At 35.7% G+C, this 24,827-nt stretch overlaps 1 protein-coding gene across 1 annotated transcript in view; it reads left to right on the top strand.

The window, feature by feature from the left end:
* The window catches only part of MACROD2 (mono-ADP ribosylhydrolase 2), a 2,426,984-nt gene that overhangs the window by 1,731,760 nt on the left and 670,397 nt on the right, over positions 1-24,827 (top strand). The window contains exon 8 of the mRNA XM_007476657.3: positions 7,035-7,108. Coding sequence (XP_007476719.1) covers positions 7,035-7,108 — 74 coding nt within the window. The remainder of the gene's footprint in view (positions 1-7,034; positions 7,109-24,827) is intronic.

Here is a 24,827-nt window from a genome sequence, read left to right as displayed (position 1 = left end):
CTGGTTCCAACACCTAGGAACTACCTGAGACAAGATCTGAACAGAGGTTTTCCCCTCTCCAGGCCCAGCACTCCATCCACTGCTCCACCTAGTTGCCCATAATTGCTGTTTCCTCTCCAGGAAAACTTTCCTTCTTCCTAGCTGCCCTATTACTATTAAACCACTATTACCCTTCCAGACTCTTAGGCTCCCACTCTCCTTCTCTAGATCATTTTATAGATGAGGAAATTGAGGCAAATATGGTGAAGTCACTGGTCCATGGGCCAACAGCTAACTTGAACAAACTTGTCAAGTCAATCTTCCTAAAACTGAGATCTGACTATGTCACTATCCTTTTCAATAAATGCCAATGCTTCCTGATCATCTCAAGGAGTAAATAAAAAATATGATTTTATTTTCAAAGCCCTTCATAACTGTGTCTTGGAGGGGGGAAAGGAGAGAAGGAAACAGCTATAGGGGATTTTTTAGGAGATAAAGAGATAGAGGGCAAAGCATTATTTGGGAAAACCAAAAGAGCAAATTGTTACTTTACTGACTTGGTTTTTCAGTTGGTTCTATTTCTTTCAACTGTAGATAATATATGTTGTTTCTCATATTATGAATCTTTGTCCATGTTCCATAGTGATAAGTACAGGCAAATCAGGATTTCTCTTGATCTCTTTTCTCACCTACAAAGGGAAGTCATGGTTCTTATTGACCTTGAAGGTTTGCAAATTTAAATGCCAAATTAAAATGAGAATTAGAAAATTTTTTAGTATAAAGAACCTCATGTTTGTGTCAAGAATTGTCATTTGGGATTTGTTGAAGAAAAATTAGATTTTTTTGGCACTCTAGTCAAACTTGGTTATCTATGTTCATGAATATAAATACCACTAAAACAAATTGGGCAATTCCAAATCGTTTTTATACCCTAATGTTCTCATCTGTATTAGAGACTCTTAGAGTAAATTCATTTTAAAGTTCCTCTTATTATGTAATTCTATGATTCTTCTGAAGCATTGCCTACTTCCAGAATAAGAGTGAATTCCAAGTTTTGATCCATGCATATTGATACTTTGCCCTGACTCTGGGAACAGAGCTGGAATATGAATGCAACCATAGAAATCTTAAACTGTTGTTTTACTCAAAGGCAATTCTTTATCCTACTCTCTCTCTCTTTTACGATATGGCTAAGTGGTAGGACATATTTACAGGTCGGATTATTGTTGAGAATCTATGAAATTGTCATTCTACTTATGAATAATTAATAGTTAACTCAATCTGCTTTTTGTAAAATTCCTTCTTAGGCTACCATGATCAGGACCAGGTTATTATTTTTAATTAATTATTTATTTTAAATATTTTTCAATGGTTGCATGATTCATGTTCTCTCTCTCTGCTCTTGGCTCTCTATTCCCTGGGCTTATAAGCAATTCCACTGGGTTATACATGTATTATCACTCAATACACACACACACACACACACACACACACACACACACACACAGACACACACACACATATATATATAAACAAGTGATGAATCATTATTTTCTTCTGTGTTTCTACTCCCACAGTTCTCTCAATGTGGATATCATTCTTTTTCACAAGTCCCTCAGCATTGCCCGGTATCATTGAATTGCTATTATTAGAAAAGTCTATTATATTTGATCATTCCATAGTGTTTATTACTATGTACAATGTTCTCCTGGTTCTGTTCATTTCACTCCATATCAGTTAATGGAGGTCTTCCTAGTTTTTATAGAAATCAAACAGTTCATTATTTCATATAGCACAATAATATTCCATCTCCGTTATATACATCACAATGTGGTCAGCTATTCCCCAATTAAGGGACACACTCTCATTTTCCAATTTTTTTGTCACCACAAGGAGCACAGCTCGTTTTCTTTTTTTTTGTACAAATATTTTTTTTAATCTATTTGGGGCAGAAACCTAGTAGTGGTATTGCTGGATCAAAGAGCATGCATTCTTTTAAAGTTCTTTGGCATAATTCCAAATTGCCTTCCAGAATGGTTGGATTGATGCACAACTCCACCAACAATGCATTAGTGTCCCAATTTTGCCACATTCCCTCCAACATTTATTACTTTCCTTTACTGTCATATTGGCCAATCTTTTAGGTGTGGAGTGATACCTCAGAGTTGTTTTGATTTTTATTTCTCTAATCAGGAATGATTTAGAACACTTTCATTTGATTATTGATAGTTTTGATTTCTTCATCTAAAAACTATCTATTCAGTTTGACTGTCAAATAGGAAATGACTTGATTTCCTTTATATTTGACTTAGTTCCTTATATATTTGAGAAATTAGTCTTTTGTCAGAGAATTTTGTTATAAATTGTTTTCCTAGTTTGTTGCTTCCCTTATAATTTTGGTTGCATTGATTTTGTCCATAAAAACCTGATTAATTTAATATAATAAAAGTTATTCATTTTATATCTTGTAATTTTCTCTCTTACTTGGTCTTTTAAATTCTTCCCTTTCCCATCGATCTTACAGGTATACTATTCTATGTTCCCCCAATTTACTTATAATTTCTCTGTTTATAGTTAAGTTATTTAGCCATTTTGAATTTATCTTGGTATGGGGTGTTAGATATTGAACTAAATCTAATTATTCACATACTGTTTTCTAATTTTCCCAGCAGTTTTTGTCAAATTTCTTGTTGCAAAAGCTGAGATATTTGAATTTATTGGACACGAGGGTACTGAGGTCATTTATGCCAAGTCTCTTGTATTGATCCACCCTTCTGTCTCTGAGTTAATAACAATTTTTTATTTTGATCATCACTGTTTTATAGTACAGTTTAAGGTCTGGTACTACTAGGATGATATCCTTGGGTTTTTTTTTCATTAGTTCCCTTGATATTCTTGATCTTTTGTTCTTCCAAATGAACTTTATTATTTTGTCTAATTCTATTAAAAAGTTTATTTTAGTAGTTTGATAGTTATGGCACTGAATAAGTAAATTTAGGTAGGATTGTTATTTTTATATTCGCTGATTCTACCCATGAGTAAACACTGTTTTTCAAATTGTTTAGATCTAGTTTTATTTGTGTAAAAACTGTTTTGTAGTTGTGTCCATATAGTTCCTAAGTTTGTCTTAGCAAATAGATTCCCACATATTTTTATATTGTCTATAGTGATTTTAAATAGTTTCTCTTTGTAACTCTTCCTTCTGAGTTTTGTTAGAAATATATAGAAATACTGATGATTTCTGTGGGTTTATTTTGTATCCTGAAACTTTGCTAAGGTTATCAATTATTGGGGGCAGCTGTGTAGCTCAGTGGATTGAGAGCTAGTCCTAGAGATCGGAGCTCCTAGGTTCAAATCTGGCCTTAGACACTTTCCAGCTGTGGGACCCTTAACTTAACCCCATTGCCTAGCCCTTACCACTCTTCTGCCTTGGAACCAATACACAGTATTGATTCCCAGGTGGAAGGTGAAGGTTTTAAAAAAATAAAGTTTTAATTATTTTCACTAGTTTTTTACTTGATTTTCTTGGATTCCATAAGTATACCATCATAACATTTGCAGAGTGATAGTTTAGTTTCCTCATTGCCTACGTTAATCCCTTCAATTTCTTTTTCTTCTCTAATTGCTACCACTGACATTTCTAGTACGATAATAAATAGTAGAGAGGATAATGGGCATCCTTGCTTCACTCCTGATCTTATTGGAAGGCTTTTAACTTATCCCCATTGCAGATGATACTTGCTAATGGTTTTAAATAAATAGTGCTTATTATTTTGAGGAAAGGTATTTCCATTTCTGTACTTCCTTGTGTTTTCAATAGGCATGGGTGTTGTATTTTTTTCAAAGGCTTATTGAGATAATTATATGATTTCTATTAGTTTGGTTGTTGATATGGTCAATTATGTGGATGGTTTTCCTAATATTAAACCATTCTTGCATTCCTGGTATGAATCCCATCTGGTCATAGTGAATAATCAAAGTGATAACTTGCTGTCATATTTCTGCTAGTATTTTATTCAAGATTTGCATCTATATTCATTAAGAAGATTGGTCTCTAGTTTTCTTTCTCAGTTTTTGGTTTTCCTGATTTTGGGAATCAGTACTGTATTTGTGTCATGAAAAGAATTTGGCAAGATTCCTTCTTTTCTTATTTTGTCAAATAATTTTTAGAGTCTAGACAATTTATATGTTTGTAAATATTCATCCATTTCACCTAGATTATCATATATATTATAATATACTTGGGCAAAGTAGCTCTTAATAATTGCCATGATGTGCTCTTTATTACAGGTGAGATCCCCTTTTCATTTTTGATAATGTTAATTTAATTATCTTTTTTTTTAAATAAAAGTAACCAATACTTTATTTTTTTCAAATTCACAGAGCATGTGGTAGTAAACTGTTTAGGCACCTAATAAATATTCATTAATTGATTAGAGTTTTATGTCAAAATTCATAGATCATTTGTATTATATGGGAAAAGAAAACCATGGACAAGATAACATTTTTTAAGTAGCAGAAAAAGACTAGGAGAGCAAGGAGAAAGAGAGTTAAGGGTTTATAACAATCAGTAAGCAAAGTATTCAGGAGACTCATTCCAAATCTCTTATCCATTGCCACTGCTTTTCCTTGTTGAGCAGGAGGGATTGCAGATGCACGAGGCTACAAATTGTAGGGGTTATCTTCTATTTGAACTATCTCATTGTCAAGAATTCATGGGTACAATATCCCTCTTAATCCCATTCCTGTTTGTTCTCATGAAGACTGTATGCAGGAAGACATAGAATTATAGATATATAATTTTAAAGGACTTCAGAGGCCATGTAGTTCAAACTGTTCATTTTATACAAGAGGACTGAAGGCCAAGGAGGTTAAGTGATTTGTCCAGTGTCTTATAGGTATTAAAAGGATAAGAAGTAGTATTTGAACTTAAGTCCTCTGCCTCCAGAGCAAGCTTCACCCCCACCCTTTTACTTCCTATCATTCTTTTTCTTTTGTTCTAACTTATTAGCTTCTTTCATCCTTTCTTCTAAAATAAGGCAAGTATGGCACTATGGCAAGAAAAGATGAGGGAAAACAAAGGAAAAGAATCTAGAGTGTTTTCCATACTTCTTATTCCAATTCCACACCAAATAGAACAGCTTCATGATTTTGTGCATGCAGAAGCAGAAAACTTTACAACTTTCCTCCAGCTGTGGAAGCAATGTTGAAAATGAATAGTTATAATGGTGCAAGGCTTGTACTTCATATTTTAGTGTGATTTTGGTACTTTCTAGGAAACTGGGTTTGGTAGAATAGTTATCATAGCATAGACGACTTGTTTTTGTTGGTCTTTTAAGCTGAAAAATCCATTATGGTATACCACATTTCTTCAGAGAAGAAGACTAAATATGGCTAAAATGTGTGTTTTAGCATTTCCAGATGTAAAACATTTTCATCATGAAAATCTCTGATCAAGCAGCAGTATTGATGACTGTTTCATACTGCTTCAGCTGCTTGGCAGGATACTGTGGATATGTGTCTAGGCACACATTCACACATATATAAACTTAATCTGCTATTCTCACTGCCTATACACATTATTTCTATCCTTCCTAGTGCAGTCCAAACCGTGCCCCTTTGTTTGAAGTCTTCCCAAATGACTCTTGCTTGAATTGGTCAATTTCTTCTTTGAAATCTTGTAGTATTTATTATCAGTAGAGGGATTGGGTAACTAATCATATCACCCTTGTATATGATCTGCAACTCAAAGGAAAAGATGTTGAGTTTGATTTCCCATAAGGGAAAGTCGGAAATGATATTAGATCTAGATAATTTAATTCAAATTAAGGAAAACAATGCAACCTAAGTAACCTATCAGCCTAAGTACATCCCCCTCTTCTAATTTGTGTCTAACCTTGAGATATAGCATATGAAAACCTCAAAGAATTTAATCTTGTGTGGGGAAGAAGCAACAGATTAGTATGTTGGGCCTTAGGAAACATAGTAATTACAGTGAAAGAGAAAGAAAACTTCACATTCATGGAGATGTCACCTTCAGACATTTTATACCACCATTTTTACCAGCATTTTCACTCCTCCATGGATCCCCATGATGCTTTGGTGTTGAGTTTTCCAGTTGTGTAACCTTGTGTTCTGCTATCAAGAGGAGAACCAGAAGATAAAGATATCAATATCCATTAAGAAGATTGATTCTGCCTTCTGGAGCATCATATTATCTTCCACTAAAAAATAATGAAAATGGAAGAGGATGGCAGTCAATGACCTGGACCCTTAGCTAAGCCAATTGAAGGTCACCTAGGGATTTGGAACCTATTTCCCCTTAGTTGATCAAACCACTTCTTTGATGAACGAAAATTGAGCTCCTGACTTTGATTATTTCATGGTTTTGGCCAAAGTTTTGTTTGGGGAAAAGGCTCTTGGATAATCAAGTTTCCTAGCCCTTCCTTTTAATATAAATGGCCAACATTATGACTTTTGTATAAATATTGTATTGTATTGTATTGAAAAAAGTATATCTATCCTTACTTCCTCATCTTGTACAAGCTTCAGAGGTACCTGATTCATTTGATCTTTTAATTACAGGAGGGAAGTCAGTGTTAGAGAGATATCCTCTTTTATACATATACCTGATAAACTACCTAGATTTTTTAACCTTCTAAAGCTGTATTAAAATGGCACCCTTGATTTTTAGGCCATCCCTCATTTGGAGTATTCTCTCAGTCACTAGATTCTCTACACAATTAGATTCTTTTCTTGCTCTCTTCTTCGTTTCGTCTTTTATTCCTCACATTGTTTTATGTTGCTTTTTTGTTTGGAATTTAAATTTTAAAAATTTTTAAATGTTTACAATAATTTATTTGGTCTCACAGCTAGATTATAAACTCTGTGAGAGTAGCAATCATGTCATATGCATTATATCCCCACACAATGCCCTTCACAAAGTATGTCCTCAATAAATTTGTTCTGATTTTACTGGAGATATATTCATATGAATAAAATGTTCTCTATCATGAATTAATTACATTTTGTTCTGACCTTTGCTCTTCATGTAGGATTTCCAAATGAGCCAGCTGCAACTGTAGCCCTAACCACCATCAAGGAATGGCTAAATAGGAATCATCATGAGGTAGGAAAAAATCCATTTGTGATACTTGATAGACAAATATGAAATGAAATAGATTCTATAAATATATTGCTGATTATTATTTTTACGCTAGGCCTATGAGCCAGAAACTCCCAGGTCCACTGTCTAGATCTTCTACCACTTGAATGATCATGATGGATTGCCATAAGATTGAGTTCACTGCACCAATTGCTTTTGATTGTAAAGTATTTGGGAGGGACCAGATTAGTTGTACTATGATCTGTTTTTTTGTATGCTGAAGTTTGCATAGAGAAAGCATGAGGTGGGTTTTGATCTGAATGAGATAAAGATATGGAGTAATTTGTTGTTGTCATATTTTGGTGATAAATAAAATTCACAAGAACTTTGCAACCAATAGTTTTTCAGGAAGGGTATACTCTGTGTTCATTAATTTCCAGAGATCCCATATTCTTGTTTCATATTTTTATTTTATTTTTTTACTTATAACTAGCTATTTCCTTATTGTTAGATCCTAGAGAGAGATTTCAAAAGTCTTGGATTTCTTCCAGCTAATCTGTTATTGTTGTTTTTTTTTTCCTTATGAAACAAAATGCTTTCAACAGAGTACTCTCCATGCCTTCTATTCTTATAATTTAAAACAATATTAAAGGATGTATTCAGCAGTTGGACTGGAGAAATGCTGAAGGGAAGGAAGTGACAAAATAACTGGAGGCAACTCCTTGCCTTAGATTTCAGACATTTGGCGATTTACATATTATGATAGCCAGCAGATTTTAAAGGATGTGCAATTTAGTGCTTTTTTATTTTAACATTTTTTCCCTTCTTGGACCTATGAGCTGATTAGGGTTATCATGTAATCATAATGACAGGTTTGTATTCCTGGTTATTTGGGACTATGGATAGATTTCTTAATACATAGAGAAAAGATGTATTTTATTGAAATACTTGATTGAGTAGCTAGTTGTCAGTGCTCTCTTGAGAATGAATGTTCCTGGATACTTTCCTTTGTTAAAAGGGGCACTAGTGGTGTGATCTCTTAATTGCTGCAATTTCCATATCTCTAAAACAGGTAAGAATACCAGAAATTTCAAGCAGAAGGAAGGGCCATCTGGCTATGCTTTCCTGGCTGCTTTCCTCCTTTTTAAGGGGCAAATCTGACAACTCAAATTTGGGTTCTAATTGCTATTTTAGTAGGGTTTTTTTTCTAAAATAAATAAATAAATTATACTAAGTCCACTTTTGGAGATACACTAGTTAACTCCCTTGTTAAAAAACTGTATTGCTGAGAAGACCAAGGTCATGAGTTCAGTTCCCTTGGGGGCCACTTAGCTACATTTGTTCCTTTGACAAGGATGGAAATTCTAACCTGGACCAGCCACTTTAAAAACCTGCTGAGGCTCATGAAGAGAAACAAGTAAAAGTTAAGGGATCAGTTTAAGTTTATCATCATATTGATGCTACAGCAAGAGAAAAAAAAGACTAAGTCATCTATTGGTGGTAAGGTGCTCAGCTTAGAGTCAGAAAAAAAGGGTTCCAATTTTGCCATTGAGGCTTGTGAAAATGTGACGTGGGGCAGTTCACTCAACCTTTGATGTGCTTCAGATAATCTCTTAGATTTCTAATAAATCACAAAAGAATTGGGATCTAATTTGGTAGAAGGAATACCTATGCTGGGAATTCCCTTCCTTGAGAAAATCACAGATATTTCTTTGCTAAAAAAATATGCATTGTTTAAGCTATAGCCATGGGCCCTATTTACAACCCAAACTAATAATTGCCCTGGTAGATTTTTTTTTTGCCTTTCTGTGAAGTTTAGAAAGTCAGTACTAATAGAAATTCCCATGATATTCCTTTAGCAATTTCCTTTCCATTCTCATTGACTTTGTTATTTGCCTTGCAAAGGAGACGTAAGCTTTTATAAACTCAAATAAGCTTTTATAAACTCCATATTATTTTCCCAATGAGTTGATCATAAGAAGTGTGATTTATAGATCAAGGCAACAAAAATAGATTTTTTAAAGAATTTTGACTTCTAATTCTATGTTCCAACACTGACACCCTCAAAAAAATGGATATGCCTTAAGAAGAACCGTGTTTCACATGGACAACTTCCATTCCTACTATATAGCTTTGTCAATCTAAAACCTTGTCCACTCAAGCCATTGATTGTAATAGCGTAAGTTAAAGAAAGTCTATGACAAAATTCTTGTCATTTTCACTTTTGTGTCCTACTGTCATTGTGAAACACATAAATAAGAGTTATAAGAAATAATTTTCATGAGAAAAGTGATAAATAAATATGGCATAATTTCTTCCTTCACTATCCCTCTTCCTACAGTCACAGCAGGAATTTAGTATTCATGTCTTGGTCTCATTTAACTTAGATTGTTGTGATTCTTGCCATATGACTGTTTATGCTTGACATGCCACTAATAAAATACCATTTGAGTTCTGGATCTCTGTGAAATGATACTTAATTTTATTTTTCTGTATTATAATTAATAGAGTCATAATTTGACCCAGGCTTGTTAGGGAGTTGTGAAAAAAACTTTGGATTCATAGGAAGCAGATTCTGTTCTGTACTGCTCAGCTATATGACAATGTAAGTCTCTTAAACTTTTTAATTTTTATTTTCTTCATCTCTACAATAGGATTGGAATTGACATTACTTGCTTATCTCACTAGACTGGTATAAGGACATAATAAAATATGTAATGAGCATAAATCTCTATGGACATCCTGGCATTACTAATTATATGCAAAATAGAGAGCTGTAACTAGGGTCAAGTGATGCAGTTTTGACCAAGATATTGAAATTTTTAAAAATTTTAATAACACTTTTACCCATGGGATTCTCAATTTAGAATTGGAAGAGACTTGAAGGTTGAGCAACCCCTTCATTTATAGATGAAGAAATTGAGGCAGAGAGGTCAAGTATTTGAGCAATGAGGGGGAATAAAGGAGCTGGGTAACTAGTTGGCAAGATTGAAATCATAAACAACCAGATGGATCTTTTTTGTTTCTCAGTGATTATGTATAAATTTACCCCTCCTCAGCCCAGTCCCACTTTGCTGGGACTGGATTCCCTTAGCAGCAACTTCAAGATGTCTCTCCTTTGTTTTCTAAATCCAAGTCTGGCCTCAATAAGCAGATATCAATGTCTTCCATGGTCATGGTCTCGGGTTTTCTTCCCTTATCATGACTTACTGTGTCTTTCACAACTAGGCAAGAAGGTTGGTTGACTTATATAATTTTCACACAGGTAAGACTTAGTTTAAAAGACAGTATAAAGTCTCAGCCAACAGCTAAGCTCTAATGTCCATAGGAAACCTAAAAGTGAAACACAGTTTCAACCTCTAGCTTTTTAGCAAATGTCATAAATCCACGGAATTGAGAGTGGCAAGTAGTGCCTCAATCCTTGTGTCACAGGTGCTGTGGCTTCATTTGAACCAGAACCTGGCAACTCATGGAGCAGAAACAAAACCTTCAGCATCTACAGGTTGTGTCCCCAGCAACGAAAGTTTCATATCAAACCAGACATTTTCTAAAAATGGAAAGAAGCACCTACCAAGTCACCTAGTTATATTCAGTCACATTTAGACAATGAATAGCAATGTGTTGCAAAGCATAACTGAGACTACAATCAAAATCTACCACATATGGAATTGCTCCTCATACTTTCACTTTTCACAAGAAGTAACTTTATTCAAGAGGCAATAAAGCAAGCAGAGAAAGGTGCTGATGTGGAAGTGAGGAGTGAACAGCAAATCTCCCCATTTGTAATGAAGTTAGTATAGCCAGTTTAAATCATCATTGAACTATTTCATGCATTCTTCATTTTCTATGGTACCTAAAAATATCTTTCCTTGTAGAATTAGGTTTTCTTTCCCCCCATTCTTCTCCTATGAGGTATCCCTTTAGATCTGGAAGTCTGCCTAACCAATGTTTTTTTTCTAGTGCATTCAGGATTGGACTACCCCAGAGAACAATTTGGCATTTGCCTATTGGCCTCTTGGGTTAATTTCTTACAATGTGTTTTTCCTCAAAGATTGAGTGAAAGAAGAAATCTGGACCTCTACTCTCTGCTAAATGGCCTGATATTGTGCTATCTTTCCTAGTCTAGTTTGTTGGACCTCCTCTTTTTTTCTTATTCAACATTTTAAAACATTCTTATAAACATCTAACATTTCTTTAAAACATCTTGTATTTCTGTAGTAGTTGTGATTTCCATATAAATGCAAAATATAAGACTAGAGCTCATATCTCATTTGGTTAAACTATAGAGTTTTACAAAATCTGATAAGAGAATACTAATTCAGTAAATATCTGACAAAATTTTTAAAGTGAAATATGTGTCAACATGGAATCTAGAGGTCCCAAGACTTGTAGCTTAGAGGGATTTGGAGATCCCTCATTTGTTTGGTTTGGAGGTAGAAACCCCAGTTTTAATCTTGTCACAGGAGAGTTCTTCCATGAAGGAAAGTCCTACTTCACTGATCTCTGACTAACAATAGTCTTTAAGATGTCAAATGATCAAATGACTCTTTGTCCCCAGAAGCCTCTTCCAGTATATCACATCCTTCTTCCAAGGATAGAATTCAGGACCTTTAGCTTAAGAGACTGATAACTGCACTGCCTACTGCTCCAAATCTTAATACTGTTATTATAGTCAGAAGTTCTAGTCCTGACTTCTGGTCCAGCTGTACACTTGAAAGTATATGCCTCCAGAGAAGACATTTTAAATTCTATGTGTCTCACTTTCTTTGTCTGTAAAATGAGGATAATCGTGCTGATATCCATATCACAAAGTTGTTGTGTGAAAAGCATTTAGAGAACTTTGTCATTTGTTGTTTTTGAGGTTTTGCTTATGCATTGTTGTTGTTCAGTAGTTGTGGTCATGTCTGACTCTTCCTGACCCCATGAAGGATTTCCTTGTTGAAAATACTGAAAAAGTTTTATAGATGAAGAGCCAAAGCAAAGAGAATTAGTTGACTTGCTCTGATTCACACAGCTAGTAAGTGTCTGAGGCCAGATTTGAACTTAGGAAAATGTCTTCCTCATTCCAGACCCATCACTTTATCCACTGCACAGCTTAGCTGCCTCTTTGTGTAAGTGAATATATATTTAATTCTGTCCTTCTAATTAGTCTTAAATCTACAATTTTCTTCACCCCACCCTACCTCCTAGGCTCTAAAGATAGCACCACCCCCATTGTAAATCTACAGAATGATTTAGAAGGGTGCTTCCCCCCTCCTGCAGCGGGGAGAATGGGGTTCAATAATTCTGATTTGTCGAACACTTTGAAGGTTGCTAATTAAAGCTGTTGGACAGTGAGGCTATACAAATTGGAAGCACAGACACACACCTGAGGTGGGACCCAGCTGCATCTGGCTGAGTGTTGGCTGTGGTATTTCCCAGCATAGTTGCCCATTCAAGGACTCTATAGGAGATTCCAAATCCCATCCTCAGACAGGCCCTATTGTGCCCCAGGGGGGCAGCATTTCAATGGGGCAGCCTTTCATTCATCTTTGAAGGCAATAAGTAAGCACAAGACTAGACAGGCTTAATGAATGCATGAAGTCACGTGCAGGTCACTTGGGCACAGGCCCAGTGCATGAAAAACAAAGCCCAGATATTTAAGAAGAGAAGAAAAGTTTTCTAAGCTAGTTAGTTATTTGTTCTTCCCTAGAGCAGTTTTAATTGTAGGAGCCTCCTTTTAAAACAAATCGCTAATAAAGTATTAGCTTAAATAGGCTGGATTAAATAGTGTAATGGGATCCCAGAATCAGTGTTAGAAAGGACCTTAGAAGACATTTAATCCAACCTCCTTATTTTATGGATGAGGAAACTAAAGCTAGCCAAGGTGAAATGGTTGCTCAAAGTTATACAGGTAGCAAGAAATGGAAAATGTCATGATCACATAAGCCATATTGAGTTCCCTGTGTTAGTGACTATCATTCCTCATCCTGTGGTGGAGGAAACATAACATTTTGGATATTGCAGCCTCCATATTAAGTACCTAAAGCTCTGAGGCGAGGCTTACATATCTCAGACACTCACAGCTTTGCTACAAATGAGAAATTCTACACTCCAAGTAATTTGGAGCTGTTCTCTTGTGTCTTAGCATTTTGTGTTGTCATTTGCATGAAGGTCTAGTGACTTGCAGGCAGAGGACAAACCTAGTTTCAAGATTAGTAAGTGGAATGATATTGGAAACAAACATCCATTTGAGCACACTGTTCTTAGTTTAGCAAAATTGCATTAATTTGCCACAACCCACCCAAGTAGCCAACTACTCCCTCTTTATTTCTTGACACCCAACACAGCTACCACCTCCCCCCCCAAAAAAATCACAATGTATTCTGAAAGAAATGAATAGAATTCTCCAGTAGTGAAAATAGAATCAGGTCCTATCCTAAAAGATATTATCCTCCAGGCATTCAGAGCAGAAATGCCTATTGAGTCTTTTGAGAAGTTCAGAATGCCTCTTTCAGTGCTAATTTGACAAGGTCAGAGACATCTCCACTTGTTTTCTCATTATGGATCACAAAGGAACCCTTGCACTTTGGCTTGCTGTGCCAAAGTAGATTTCCCCTCACCTCCCCCTTCTTGGCAGAGAGCTTTGAACATATGCAGTGTTAAAAAATTGTTTGTCACTTTTATTTCAGAATCACATTATGTATGACCAAAAAACCAGTGTGTGGCCAGCCGTATGCCACTATATGAAGAGCCTCAGTTTCTCTGGGATTCTGAAAAAGAGGTTGAATTACAACTAATGTTAAGCAGGGGGAATTGTGTCCTTCCCATGTAAAATTTACTTTGTAAAATTGTGCACACATATGGAAGGGTATGCTTCCCAAACATGCAGAAATTCCAAAGAATCTGATGTAGCTCTTGGGGGTAACCTCTGCTTTCATGTTGCTCCACATAATTATGTCAGCAAATATTTCTACATACTTATGTCCTCAACATTTTTACTTCTCTGGGAGTACAAATTCAAATATGTATTTGAAAATAAAGGCAAACAAAAAAAACACTCCAAAGTTAAGATATTTTTATCCTGAATTGGAATGTGGATATGATTATAATAATCCTAATATGCTGTTAACAAAAATGTACCCATTGACTAGCCAAAACATAAGATTCAGGTGGAACAATTGAAGATCATCAAATTTGACATAATTATAGAAAATGATTTCCAGGTTTGGGACATGGACCATTCCCCCACCCCCCTTTCAAGAAATCAAATCCCTCGCCTCTCTCCACTCTCTCTCTCTCTCTCTTCTCTCTCTCTCTCTCTCTCTCTCTCTCTCTCTCTTCTCTCCTCCTCTCTCTCTCTCTCTCTCTCTCTCTCTCTCTCTCTCTCTTCTCTCTCTCTCTCTCTCTCTCTCTCTCTCTCTCTCTCTCTCTCTCTACACACTCTCTCTCTCTCTCTCTCTCTCTCTCTCTCTCTCTCTCTCTCTCTCTCTCTCTCTTCTCTCTCTAACACACACTCTCTCTCTCTCTCTCTCTCTCTCTCTCTCTCTCTCTCTCTCTCTCTCTCTCTCTCTCTCTCTCTCTCTCTCTCTCTCTCCATCCTCCTTCTCATCTTTCTGTCTTCTCTCTCTGTCTCTGACTCTCCCCTCCCCTGGTTCTCTCTCCCCACTGTTAGGCTGTCACTCACTATCTCCCTTTATCTTTCTTGTCCTATAAGTAGAAGATATGAATGATAATCTTGAATATTCTTCCTTTCTCTTGCTTATTTTTCTGAAATTTGCTTAATTTTCTGAAATGTGATTACACTGGTACACCTAAGCTTTTGTGTATTTAATCTCCTGGGTCTAAATTCATAGGGTTTCCAGGGAAAGTCAGGAGTGAAGGCACTTCTCCAGGCCTCAGTGGGAGTCCTCAGGCCTGTTTGATGAAACCATAGGACACCTACAATTGAGCCTGCCAAGTAACCACCCCACTCAACCCCCCTGCCCGACATTGTTCCCAGAACTGGTTGCATCTGGCACAGGCTACGATCTTAAAAGCCTGAAATAAACCCCCTTTGTCATTTTCTCCACATTCCACACCCTACTTCATGCAGTCAGTAATAGAGCTGTGATATATGGGGTTGTTTTATTATTTTTACTACATTAGTAAGTGCAGACCTGGAGATTTAGAGACTTAGTGGAGGTGCCTCGTGTGGGCAGGACTTCAATTAGACACTGTTTGAGAGGTGATGCCTCCTGGCCTCTCACAATTTCAGTGTGTGTGTGAAGGGCTCTTCAAGATTTCCTATTTCCTCCCAGAAGGGGGATAGCTGCCTAATCAAGGCTCTAGGGCACTTCAGCTCAAACTAACCTTCTGAGGATTCAGATTTAGGACTTTAACCAGACAAGTTGTAGCTCATCGACTCCTTTTGCCAGCCCATGTTCTGACTTTCTGTACCTGTCAGCCCAATTACAAAAGCTTTGAATCTGAAGAAGCCATAAAGGTCATCCAGTCCAGCTACCTAACCTATGTAGAGGCACTTTTTACAGCATCCTTGACAAGTATTGCCCATGTTTGAACACTTCTTAATGCTTAGCGCAGAGCCTGACATAGGGTAGACACTTAAAAATGCTAAAAGACTAAATTCTAGTGAGAAGGTACTGAATACTTCAGAGTAACCCATTCCATTCTGAAGAATTCTTTTTTAAAAAGAATAACTGTTTTATTGATATAGTTTGTTTTTACATATATAACTTTTATTTTCTATATATTTCTGCCTGTGCCTTCTCAGCAACTGAACCTTTATGAGAAGTTTTGTTAAAAGAGGGGAAACAACTAGGTGTCTCAGTGGATTGAGAGCCAGGTCTAGACACAAGTCCTGGGTTCAAATCTAGCCTCAAATTCTTTCTAGCTGTGTGACTCTGGGCATGTCATTTAATATCCATTGCCTAGCCCTTACTGCTCTTCTTCTGTAGAACCAGTATTGGTTCTAAGACAGAAGGTAAGAGTTTGTTTTTTTTAAAGGAGAAACAAAATTTAGAAAATACATAAAAATGCTTACATGATATGCAGTGTTTTATAACCATATCTCTACAAAAAAGGTGGAAAGGTATGTCCTTTTATCTTTTCTGGGAATTAACTCATCATTATAATTTCATGAGATTCAGTTTTGATTATTGTTGTTCCTTTCATTTATATTGTTGTAGTAACTATGCTTATCATTTTCTTGGTTCGGTTTATTTCATTTTGCATATTTCATGTAAGTCTCCAAATGTTTATAGTAATGGTGTTTTGCATTAGTATAGCACATTATATCTAATTCTTCCCCAGTTGCTATCCATCTATCCACCCCACCCCACTCTAATTCTTTGATACTATTAAAAAAAGTTTCACTCTGGATATTTTGATGTGTATGGGACCTGACTTTTTTAAATAATTGACCTCCTTGAGGCATCTCTGGATCAGAGAGTATATACATTTTATTCAAATTCTTAGCATAATTTAAACTTTCCAAAGTGGTCAGACCAATTCATAGCTCTACTAATAGTACATTAGAATTCCTGTATTTCTACATTTACTCTGATATTGACCATTCCCATCTTTTGTCATATTTTTCCAAATTCTGGAAATTCATTGACATATTGCAATTGTTTTGATGTTATTTCTCACATGATTTGGAGAATGATTTCATGTTCTTGTTAATAGTTTATGATTCTTTCAAGAATATCCTTTGACTCTTCTATTGGAAAATGTTTTCTTTTCTTACATATTTCTGTTGTTACCTATGTATCTAGTCAATCATTCTCAATGCAAAGATTTCCATTCCCTACCCCCACCCCCAAGTTGTTCACTTCCCTACTTGGCTACTTTTGATTTGTTTTGGCAAAACTTTTTAATCTCATTTAAACATATTATATATTCTGTATTTTTTAAATCTCTTCTATCCCTTGTTAGTTTAATAATTCCCTCCATAGCCATCTGGAATCTGATTTGGTTCTCTTCTATTTTATATATGTGTGTGAGTGCATGTGTGTTATCATGTTTTGACCTCCAGATTTGGATCACATCTATTTTTAATTTATTTTTACATATGGTATGAGATGTTCTAAATTGAATTTCTGCCTAGCTACTTTCCATTTTTAACCCCACTATGGGAATGATAAGTGTGTGTGTGTGTGTGTGTGTGTGTGTGTGTGTGTGTGTGTGTGTGTGTAAGTTCTTCATACAGCAACAATAGTTTGAGGCTGGAGATCTGAGTTGATTTAAAAAATCAAGTGATTTCTTAATATCCTTTCATTTCAGTTGTTCTTTGTTTTTCACTTTTCTAGTTGGACAATTTTTTCTTGATAGAGAAGGAAGAAATGGATTAAATTCCATTCTGTTTTAGAATATCAGAAACTTTTTTCTCCTGATTCATAATTTCATCTCCTTCATCTTCAATCTTCTCTTCTGGATTCTTCTAGACTACCAACAAACATATTCAGTCTCGCTGGACTAAAATATACACATACACTCACACGCACATACACACACTTACCTCCTTTGATCTTTCTGCTGATCAAAGTATTATATTATCATTGTAGGAAGAACAGCCTATGTTCATTTTCTTTACATGCTTACCACTTATTTAGTCCTTAAAACCCTTGAACTCTGACATATCACCACTATTATAATTAAACTGCTCTCTTACAGGGCACCAATGACTTCCTATCTGACAAATCCAATGGATTTTCCTTAGTCTTCATCCTCCTTGGCTTCTCTGCATCATTGCACTCTGATGATTATGCCCTTTTCCTAAATACTTTCTCCTTCAGTGACATTGCTCTCTTGCTTCTCCTACTATTCTAAGCACTCTTTCTTAGTTTCCTTTGCTCATTGTCTTCTTTCTGAGTGGATTACTCAAGAATCTGTCCTTGGAAATCTTTTATTCTCTTTTATATGCCATCCTTCATAGTGATATTAACCATTCTAGGAGTTTCAATTATCATCTTTTTTTCATGTATACTTCGATTTTTACTCTCTTCATGCCAGGTAGCATAAGTGTATTCACACACATACATATACATACTCCTCCCGCCTTAATGTTTTCAGGTATCCTGAAAGATTTCCTAGTGTTTCTTTTCTATGTGAACAGTTCAAGCTTCCAGGAACTCTGTCTCCTCTATTTTAGAAAGCCAGTGACCAACACTCCAGTTATATTTAACCATTTAACAATGAGGAGCTTTTACAAAAGAATATTTCCTTTAACGATATAACACGAACAAATTTCAAACATTTCCTCTATAACTTCAGGGGCATAATTCCCTCTAAACCAGTTCTGTCTAGATGTATGTGAGTGAGATTCTTGATTAAGTTCAGACTGTAGTTCAGTTCCTATGCAGTATTGATTGCACCAAGTTCACCTCCAAAGAGGGCATTGCTATGGGCATCTGAGCCAGAGGTCATTCTGGATGCTAGCTCTCTGCTCCTAAGGACTCCTCAGAATCTGGCCTGACTGACACTTTGCTTAGATTCCTGGATTCCTCAATTCTTAAAGGCTTGAATTCCTGGTCTTTGGTTCTCTTCTATTGTATGTGTGTGTGTGTGTGTGTGTGTGTGTGAGGGGGTATGTTATGAACTTCAGTTTCAGCTCTCTTTTCTATTTTTAATTCATTATTACATATGGTAGAAGATGTCATAAACCTAATTTCTGTCCAACTATTTTCCATTTTTTCCCAGTATGAGAACTATAAATGTGTGTGTGTGTGTGTGTGTGTGTGCTTAAGTTCTTCATACTGCAACAGAATCTGTCACTGGAATGAAAAAGCTGGAGGTTTTTCTCCCTAGAATGGGAAATGATGACTGAAAGAGTCAAACAAGCCTCATTTCTTGGGGACCATATGGCCCGAAGGGAAGAGGAAAGCCTCCTGGGCTTTTTCATTGTGGTATTATCTCACCAGATGTCATAAGTGAAAGAGTGACCTCACCACATCAGATACAAATGTATTTGAAAGAGAGAGACAGAGACAGAGAGACAGAGGGCTGACTCAGGCCCTTTTAAAGATTATGAAAACTTTAGTTAAACAGCCAATGAAAAAAAGTTCCTCCTGACCTGGCATAATAAGTTGCAAGATGTCCACTCAAATACATCCCACAGACATTATTCTGGTTTTTCTGAAAGCAGCTCCCTAGCACAATGTGAATCTAGCTTATTAGCAACAAGGTAAGGACTTCAGATGTGTTGGCCCCCTAATTATACTATTATGTAGATGATTGTCACATCTACATATGCAGTCTCAAAATGACTATGTTTATCTCCTTTCAATTTTAAATTTTTCCCTGCTTATATATTAATACATCTTTTAATATTTCTTTTCTGACATTTTACAATCCATTTTCTCTCCCTCTCTCTAATCCCTCTCTCCTCCCCAATAAGACAGGTAATATAAGTCATACATGTATTATCATATAATACATATTTCCATGTTTGTCATGTTATAAAACAAGACACATAGTGCTTACACTAGAGAAAAATCCCTGGTGAAAATAAAGTGAAAAATAGCATGTTTCAATCTGTGGTGGATATCTTTTTTTTCATCATGTGATGAAATTCATTTTCTGATGTAACTTGTACATAAAATATGAGCCCACTATGCTCACCTGTCAAGATGTTTTGAAATCCTCACTTTCTAGAAAGTAGTATCAATGCTAAAGAATGTCCTAAATGTTTACTTTTGTAACTGTTTAAGGACTCTAGCAGAACAGGTTCTTTTTCTTGTATATAAATAATTATTGTAACAACATCATCCTTTTTCTTTATCCACTAAATAGAATCCTTCTCATTTGCTCTGGACAGCAACTAAATTGCTTTGGCCAATGGTATCATTTCATGCCTAAATTAGGGAACTGTCTGATCTCAGATACCCTCCATTCTGTTACTTTCTTTCTTCCATCTTCTATAGCATTTCTTTAATTTCCTTCACATATAATTACATTAATTTGACCTCTATCCATTAAGCTTTTTAAAGCTTGGCTCCTCTATTTTTTTAGCTGTTCAGTTATGTTAGAACACTCCTTCTTTTTCCTCTTTTCTACCTTTTTTTCTTCTTTATCCCATATAAGTCAAGCCTAACCATAATTGTGGCAGAGGAGTATAAGATTTATACTGATGATACTTTAAGCAAGTGGCACTAAATATAATGTAAATCCAGTTTTCATCAATTTCTGAAGTTCTTAAAAATGTCCAGGACTTCCTAGGAACACCTTGACAGAAATTTCTATCAACTGTACTTCTTTTGAGTTTTCTAATTAGGGAGGCACTAGGTGACTTAGTGGATTGAGAACCAGGCCTAGAGCTGGGAGGTCCTGGGTTCAAACATGGCCTCAGATACTTCCTACATGTATGACCCTGGGCAAATCACTTAATGCCCACTGCCTAGCCCTTACCACTTTTCTGCCTTGGAGACAATACACAGTATAACCCTTTGCCTCCAAAGAACATTCTTTCAGGAAAATACAATATGCATTTATAAAAGTAAATATATCATAATAAATATAAACTATATATAAAGAAATAAATACAGGTAGTAAGACATGTGACTGGGAGAATCGGATTTTGCTTCCAGTTTAAGGTAGGACTTAAACTCAGTTTTGATGGCAGGATAGGGATTCTAAAAAGGGAGCCATGTGAATGATGTGCATTTCACATATTCTAGATAGTTTAGACATAGGCATGGATTTGGGGAGGTAAAATTCATGTACAGTAACAATAAACAGCAAGCCAGTCAGCCTGGCTGGAACATTGAATGTGTAAAAGAGCAAAATAAATCTGGAAAGGTTGGCTGGAGCCAGACTGTGAAGGACTTTTAAAGCTCAGTAGTAGAATTTAGAATGAATTCTAAAAGCAAAAGAACCACTACAGTTGGGCAGGGGAATGACATGATTAATTTTTTGTTTTAGGAAAAACAATTTTAGCAGTTGTATGGAAGAAATATTGGAGAAGCTGGGGACAGAAGATTAGTTTAGAAGTTATTCACCTAATTAATTGATATTTGTCTGACCACAATGTCCACATTTACAAGGAATATAATATATTTTTTTAATTTTAAACATTATTTTATTTGGTCATTTCCAAACATTATTCACTGGAAACAAAGATCATTTTCTTTTCCTCCCCGACCCCCCTCCCACCACCTTTCCCTCTCCCATAGCCGACGCATGATTCCACTGGTTATCACATGTGTTCTTGACTCGAACCCATTTCCCTGTTGTTGGAATATGCATTATAGTGTTCATTTAGAGTCTCTCCTCAGTCATATCCCCTCCAACCCTATAGTCAAGCAGTTGCTTTTCATCGGTGTTTTTACTCCCACTTTATCCTCTGCTTGTGGATAGTATTTTTTAGATCCCTGCAGATTGTTCAGGGACATTGCATTGCCACTAATGGAGAAGTCCATCACCTTCGATTGTACCACAATGTATCAGTCTCTGTGTATAATGATTTCCTGGTTCTGCTCCTTTCATTCTGCATCACTTCCAGGAGGTTGTTCCAGTCTCCATGGAATTCCTCTACTTTATTATTCCTTTTAGCACAATAGTATTCCATCACCAACATATACCACAATTTGTTCAGCCATTCCCCAATTGATGGGCATCCCCTCATTTTCCAATTTTTGGCCACAACAAAGAGTGCAGCTATGAATATTCGTGTACAAGTTTTTTTTTTCTTATTATCTCTTTGGGGTACAAACCCAGTAGTGCTATAGCTGGATCAAAGGGCAGACAGTCTTTTATCGCCCTTTGGGCATAGTTCCAAATTGCCCTCCAGAATGGCTGGATCAATTCACAACTCCACCAGCAATGAATTAGTGTCCCCACTTTGCCACATCCCCTCCAGCATTCATTACTTTCCATAGCTGTCATGTTAGCCAATCTGCTAGGTGTGAGGTGATACCTCAGAGTTGTTTTGATTTACCTCTCTCTGATTATAAGAGATGTAGAGCACTTTTTCATGTGCTTATTAATAGTTTTGATTTCTTTGGCTGAAAACTGCCTGTTCATGTCCCTTGCCCATTTATCAATTGGAGAATGGCTTGATTTTTTGTACAATTGATTTAGTTCTTTGTAAATTTGAGTAATTAAACCTTTATCAGAGGTTTTTATGAAGATTGTTTCCCAATTTGTTGCTACCCTTCTGATTTTGGTTACATTGGTTTTGTTTGTATAAAAACTTTTTAATTTGATGTATTCCTGATTATTTATTTTGCATTTTTTAACTCTTTCTAAGTCTTGCTTGGTTTTGAAGTCTTTCTCTTCCCAAAGGTCTGAAATGTATGCTATTCTCTGTTCGTCTAATTTTCTTATAGTTTCCTTCTTTATGTTCAAGTCATTCACCAATTTTGAATTTATCTTGGTGTTGATCTAAACCTAATCTTTCCCACTCTGTCCTCCAATTTTCCCAGCAGTTTTTATGAAATAGTGGATTTTTGTCCCAAAAGCTGGGATCTTTGGGTTTGTCATATACTGTCTTGCTGAGGTTGCTTGCCCCCAGTCTATTCCACGGATCCTCCTTTCTGTCACTTAGCCAGTATCAGATTGTTTTGATGACCGCTGCTTTATAATATAGTCTGAGATCTGGGACTGCAAGACCCCCTTTCTTTGTATTTTTTTTTTCATTATTTCCCTGGATATCCTTGATCTTTTGTTCTTCCAAATGAACTTTGTTATGGTTTTTTCTAAATCAGTAAAAAAAATTATTGGAAGTTCCATGGGTATGGCACTAAATAGATAGATGAGTTTGGGTAGGATGGTCATTTTTATTATATTGGCTCGTCCTACCCATGAGCAGTTAATGTTCTTCCAATTGTTCAAGTCTAGTTTTAGTTGTGTGAAAAGTGTTTTGTAGTTGTGTTCATATAGTTCCTGTGTTTGTCTCAGGAGATAGATTCCTAAGTATTTTATTTTGTCTAAGGTAATTTTGAATGGGATTTCTCTTTCTAGTTCTTGCTGCTGAGCTGTGTTGGAATTATATAGAAATGCTGATGACTTATGTGGGTTTATTTTGTATCCTGCAACTTTGCTAAAGTTGTTGATTATTTCGATTAGCTTTTTGGTTGAATCTCTAGGCTTCTTTAAGTAGGTCATCATATCATCTGCAAAGAGTGATAGCTTGGTCTCCTCCTTGCCTATTTTAATGCCTTCAATTTCTTTTTCTTCTCTAATTGCTACTGCTAGTGTTTCTAATACAATGTCAAATAATAGAGGTGATAATAGGCATCCTTGTTTCACTCCTGATCTTAATGGGAATAGATTTAATTTATCCCCATTGCAGATGATATTAGTTGATGGTTTTAGATATATACTGTTTATTATTTTTAGGAACGACCCTTTTATTCCTATGCTTTCTAGTGTTTTTAGTAGGAATGCGTGTTGTATTTTATCAAAGGCTTTTTCTGCATCTATTGAGATAATCATGTGGTTCTTGTTGGTTTGCTTGTTGATGTGGTCAATTATGTGGATAGTTTTCCTAATGTTGAACAAACCCTGCATCCCTGGTATAAATCCTACTTGATCATGGTGGATGACCCTTCTGATCACTTGCTGAAGTCTTTTTGCTAGTATCCTATTTAAGATTTTTTGGATCTATATTCATTAGGGAGATTGGTCTATAATTTTCTTTCTCTGATTTTGACCTGCCTGGCTTTGGAATTAGTACCATGTTTGTGTCATAAATGGAGTTTGGTAGAACTCCCTCTTTGCTTATTATGTCAAATAGTTTGTATGATATTGGAGTTAGCTATTCTTTGAATGTTTGATAGAATTCACTGGTGAATCCATCAGGCCCTGGGGATTTTTTCTTAGGGAGTTCTTTGATGGCCTGTTGGATTTCTTTTTCTGATATGGGATTATTTAAGAAATCTATTTCTTCTTCTGTTAGTCTAAGCAATTTATATTTTTGTAAATATTCATCCATATCATCTAGGTTGGTATATTTTTGCCATATAGTTGGGCAAAGTAGTTTTTAATGATTGCCTTAATTTCCTCTTCATTGGAAGTGAGATTCCCCTTTTCATCCTTGATGCTGTTAATTTGCCTTTCTTCTTTCCTTTTTTTAATTAGATTGACCAGTACTTTGTCTATTTTGTCTGTTTTTTCAAAGTACAAGCTTCTAGTCTTGTTTATTAGCTCAATAGTTCTGTCACTTTTGATTTTATTAATTTCTCCCTTAATTTTTAGGATCTCTAGTTTAGTTTTCTTCTGGTAGTTTTTAATTTGTTCATTCTCAAGTTTGTTGATTTGCATTTCCAATTCCTTGATCTCTGTCCTCCCTAATTTGTTAATATATGCACTCAGGGATATGAATTTTCCTCTAAGTACTGCCTTGGCTGCATCCCATAAGGTTTGAAAGGATGTCTCGCCATTGTCATTTTCCTCAACAAAATTATTAATTGTTTCTATGATTTCTTCTCTAACTAACCGATTTTGGAGTATGATATTATTTAATTTCCAATTAACTTTTAATTTGGCTCTCCATGTACCCTTACTGATCAATAGTTTTATTGCCTTGTGATCTTAAAAGACTGCATTTATTATTTCTGCTTTTCTGCATTTGAGTGCCATAGTGTATGACCTATTTTTGTGAATATGCCATGTGGTGCTGAAAAGAAGGTGTATTCCTTTTTGTCCCTATTTATTTTTCTCCATATGTCTATTAACTCTAATTTTTCTGAGATTTCATTCACCTCTTTTACCTCTTTCTTGTTTATTTTTTGGTTTTATTTATCTAAATTTGATAGTGGTTGGT

This window comes from Monodelphis domestica, chromosome 1 (assembly GCF_027887165.1).
Source record: "Monodelphis domestica isolate mMonDom1 chromosome 1, mMonDom1.pri, whole genome shotgun sequence".
Classification (NCBI taxonomy): Eukaryota; Metazoa; Chordata; class Mammalia; order Didelphimorphia; family Didelphidae; genus Monodelphis; species Monodelphis domestica.
The sequence above is the reverse complement of the archived record's forward strand: the minus strand, read 5'-3'. Positions and strand labels throughout refer to the sequence as shown.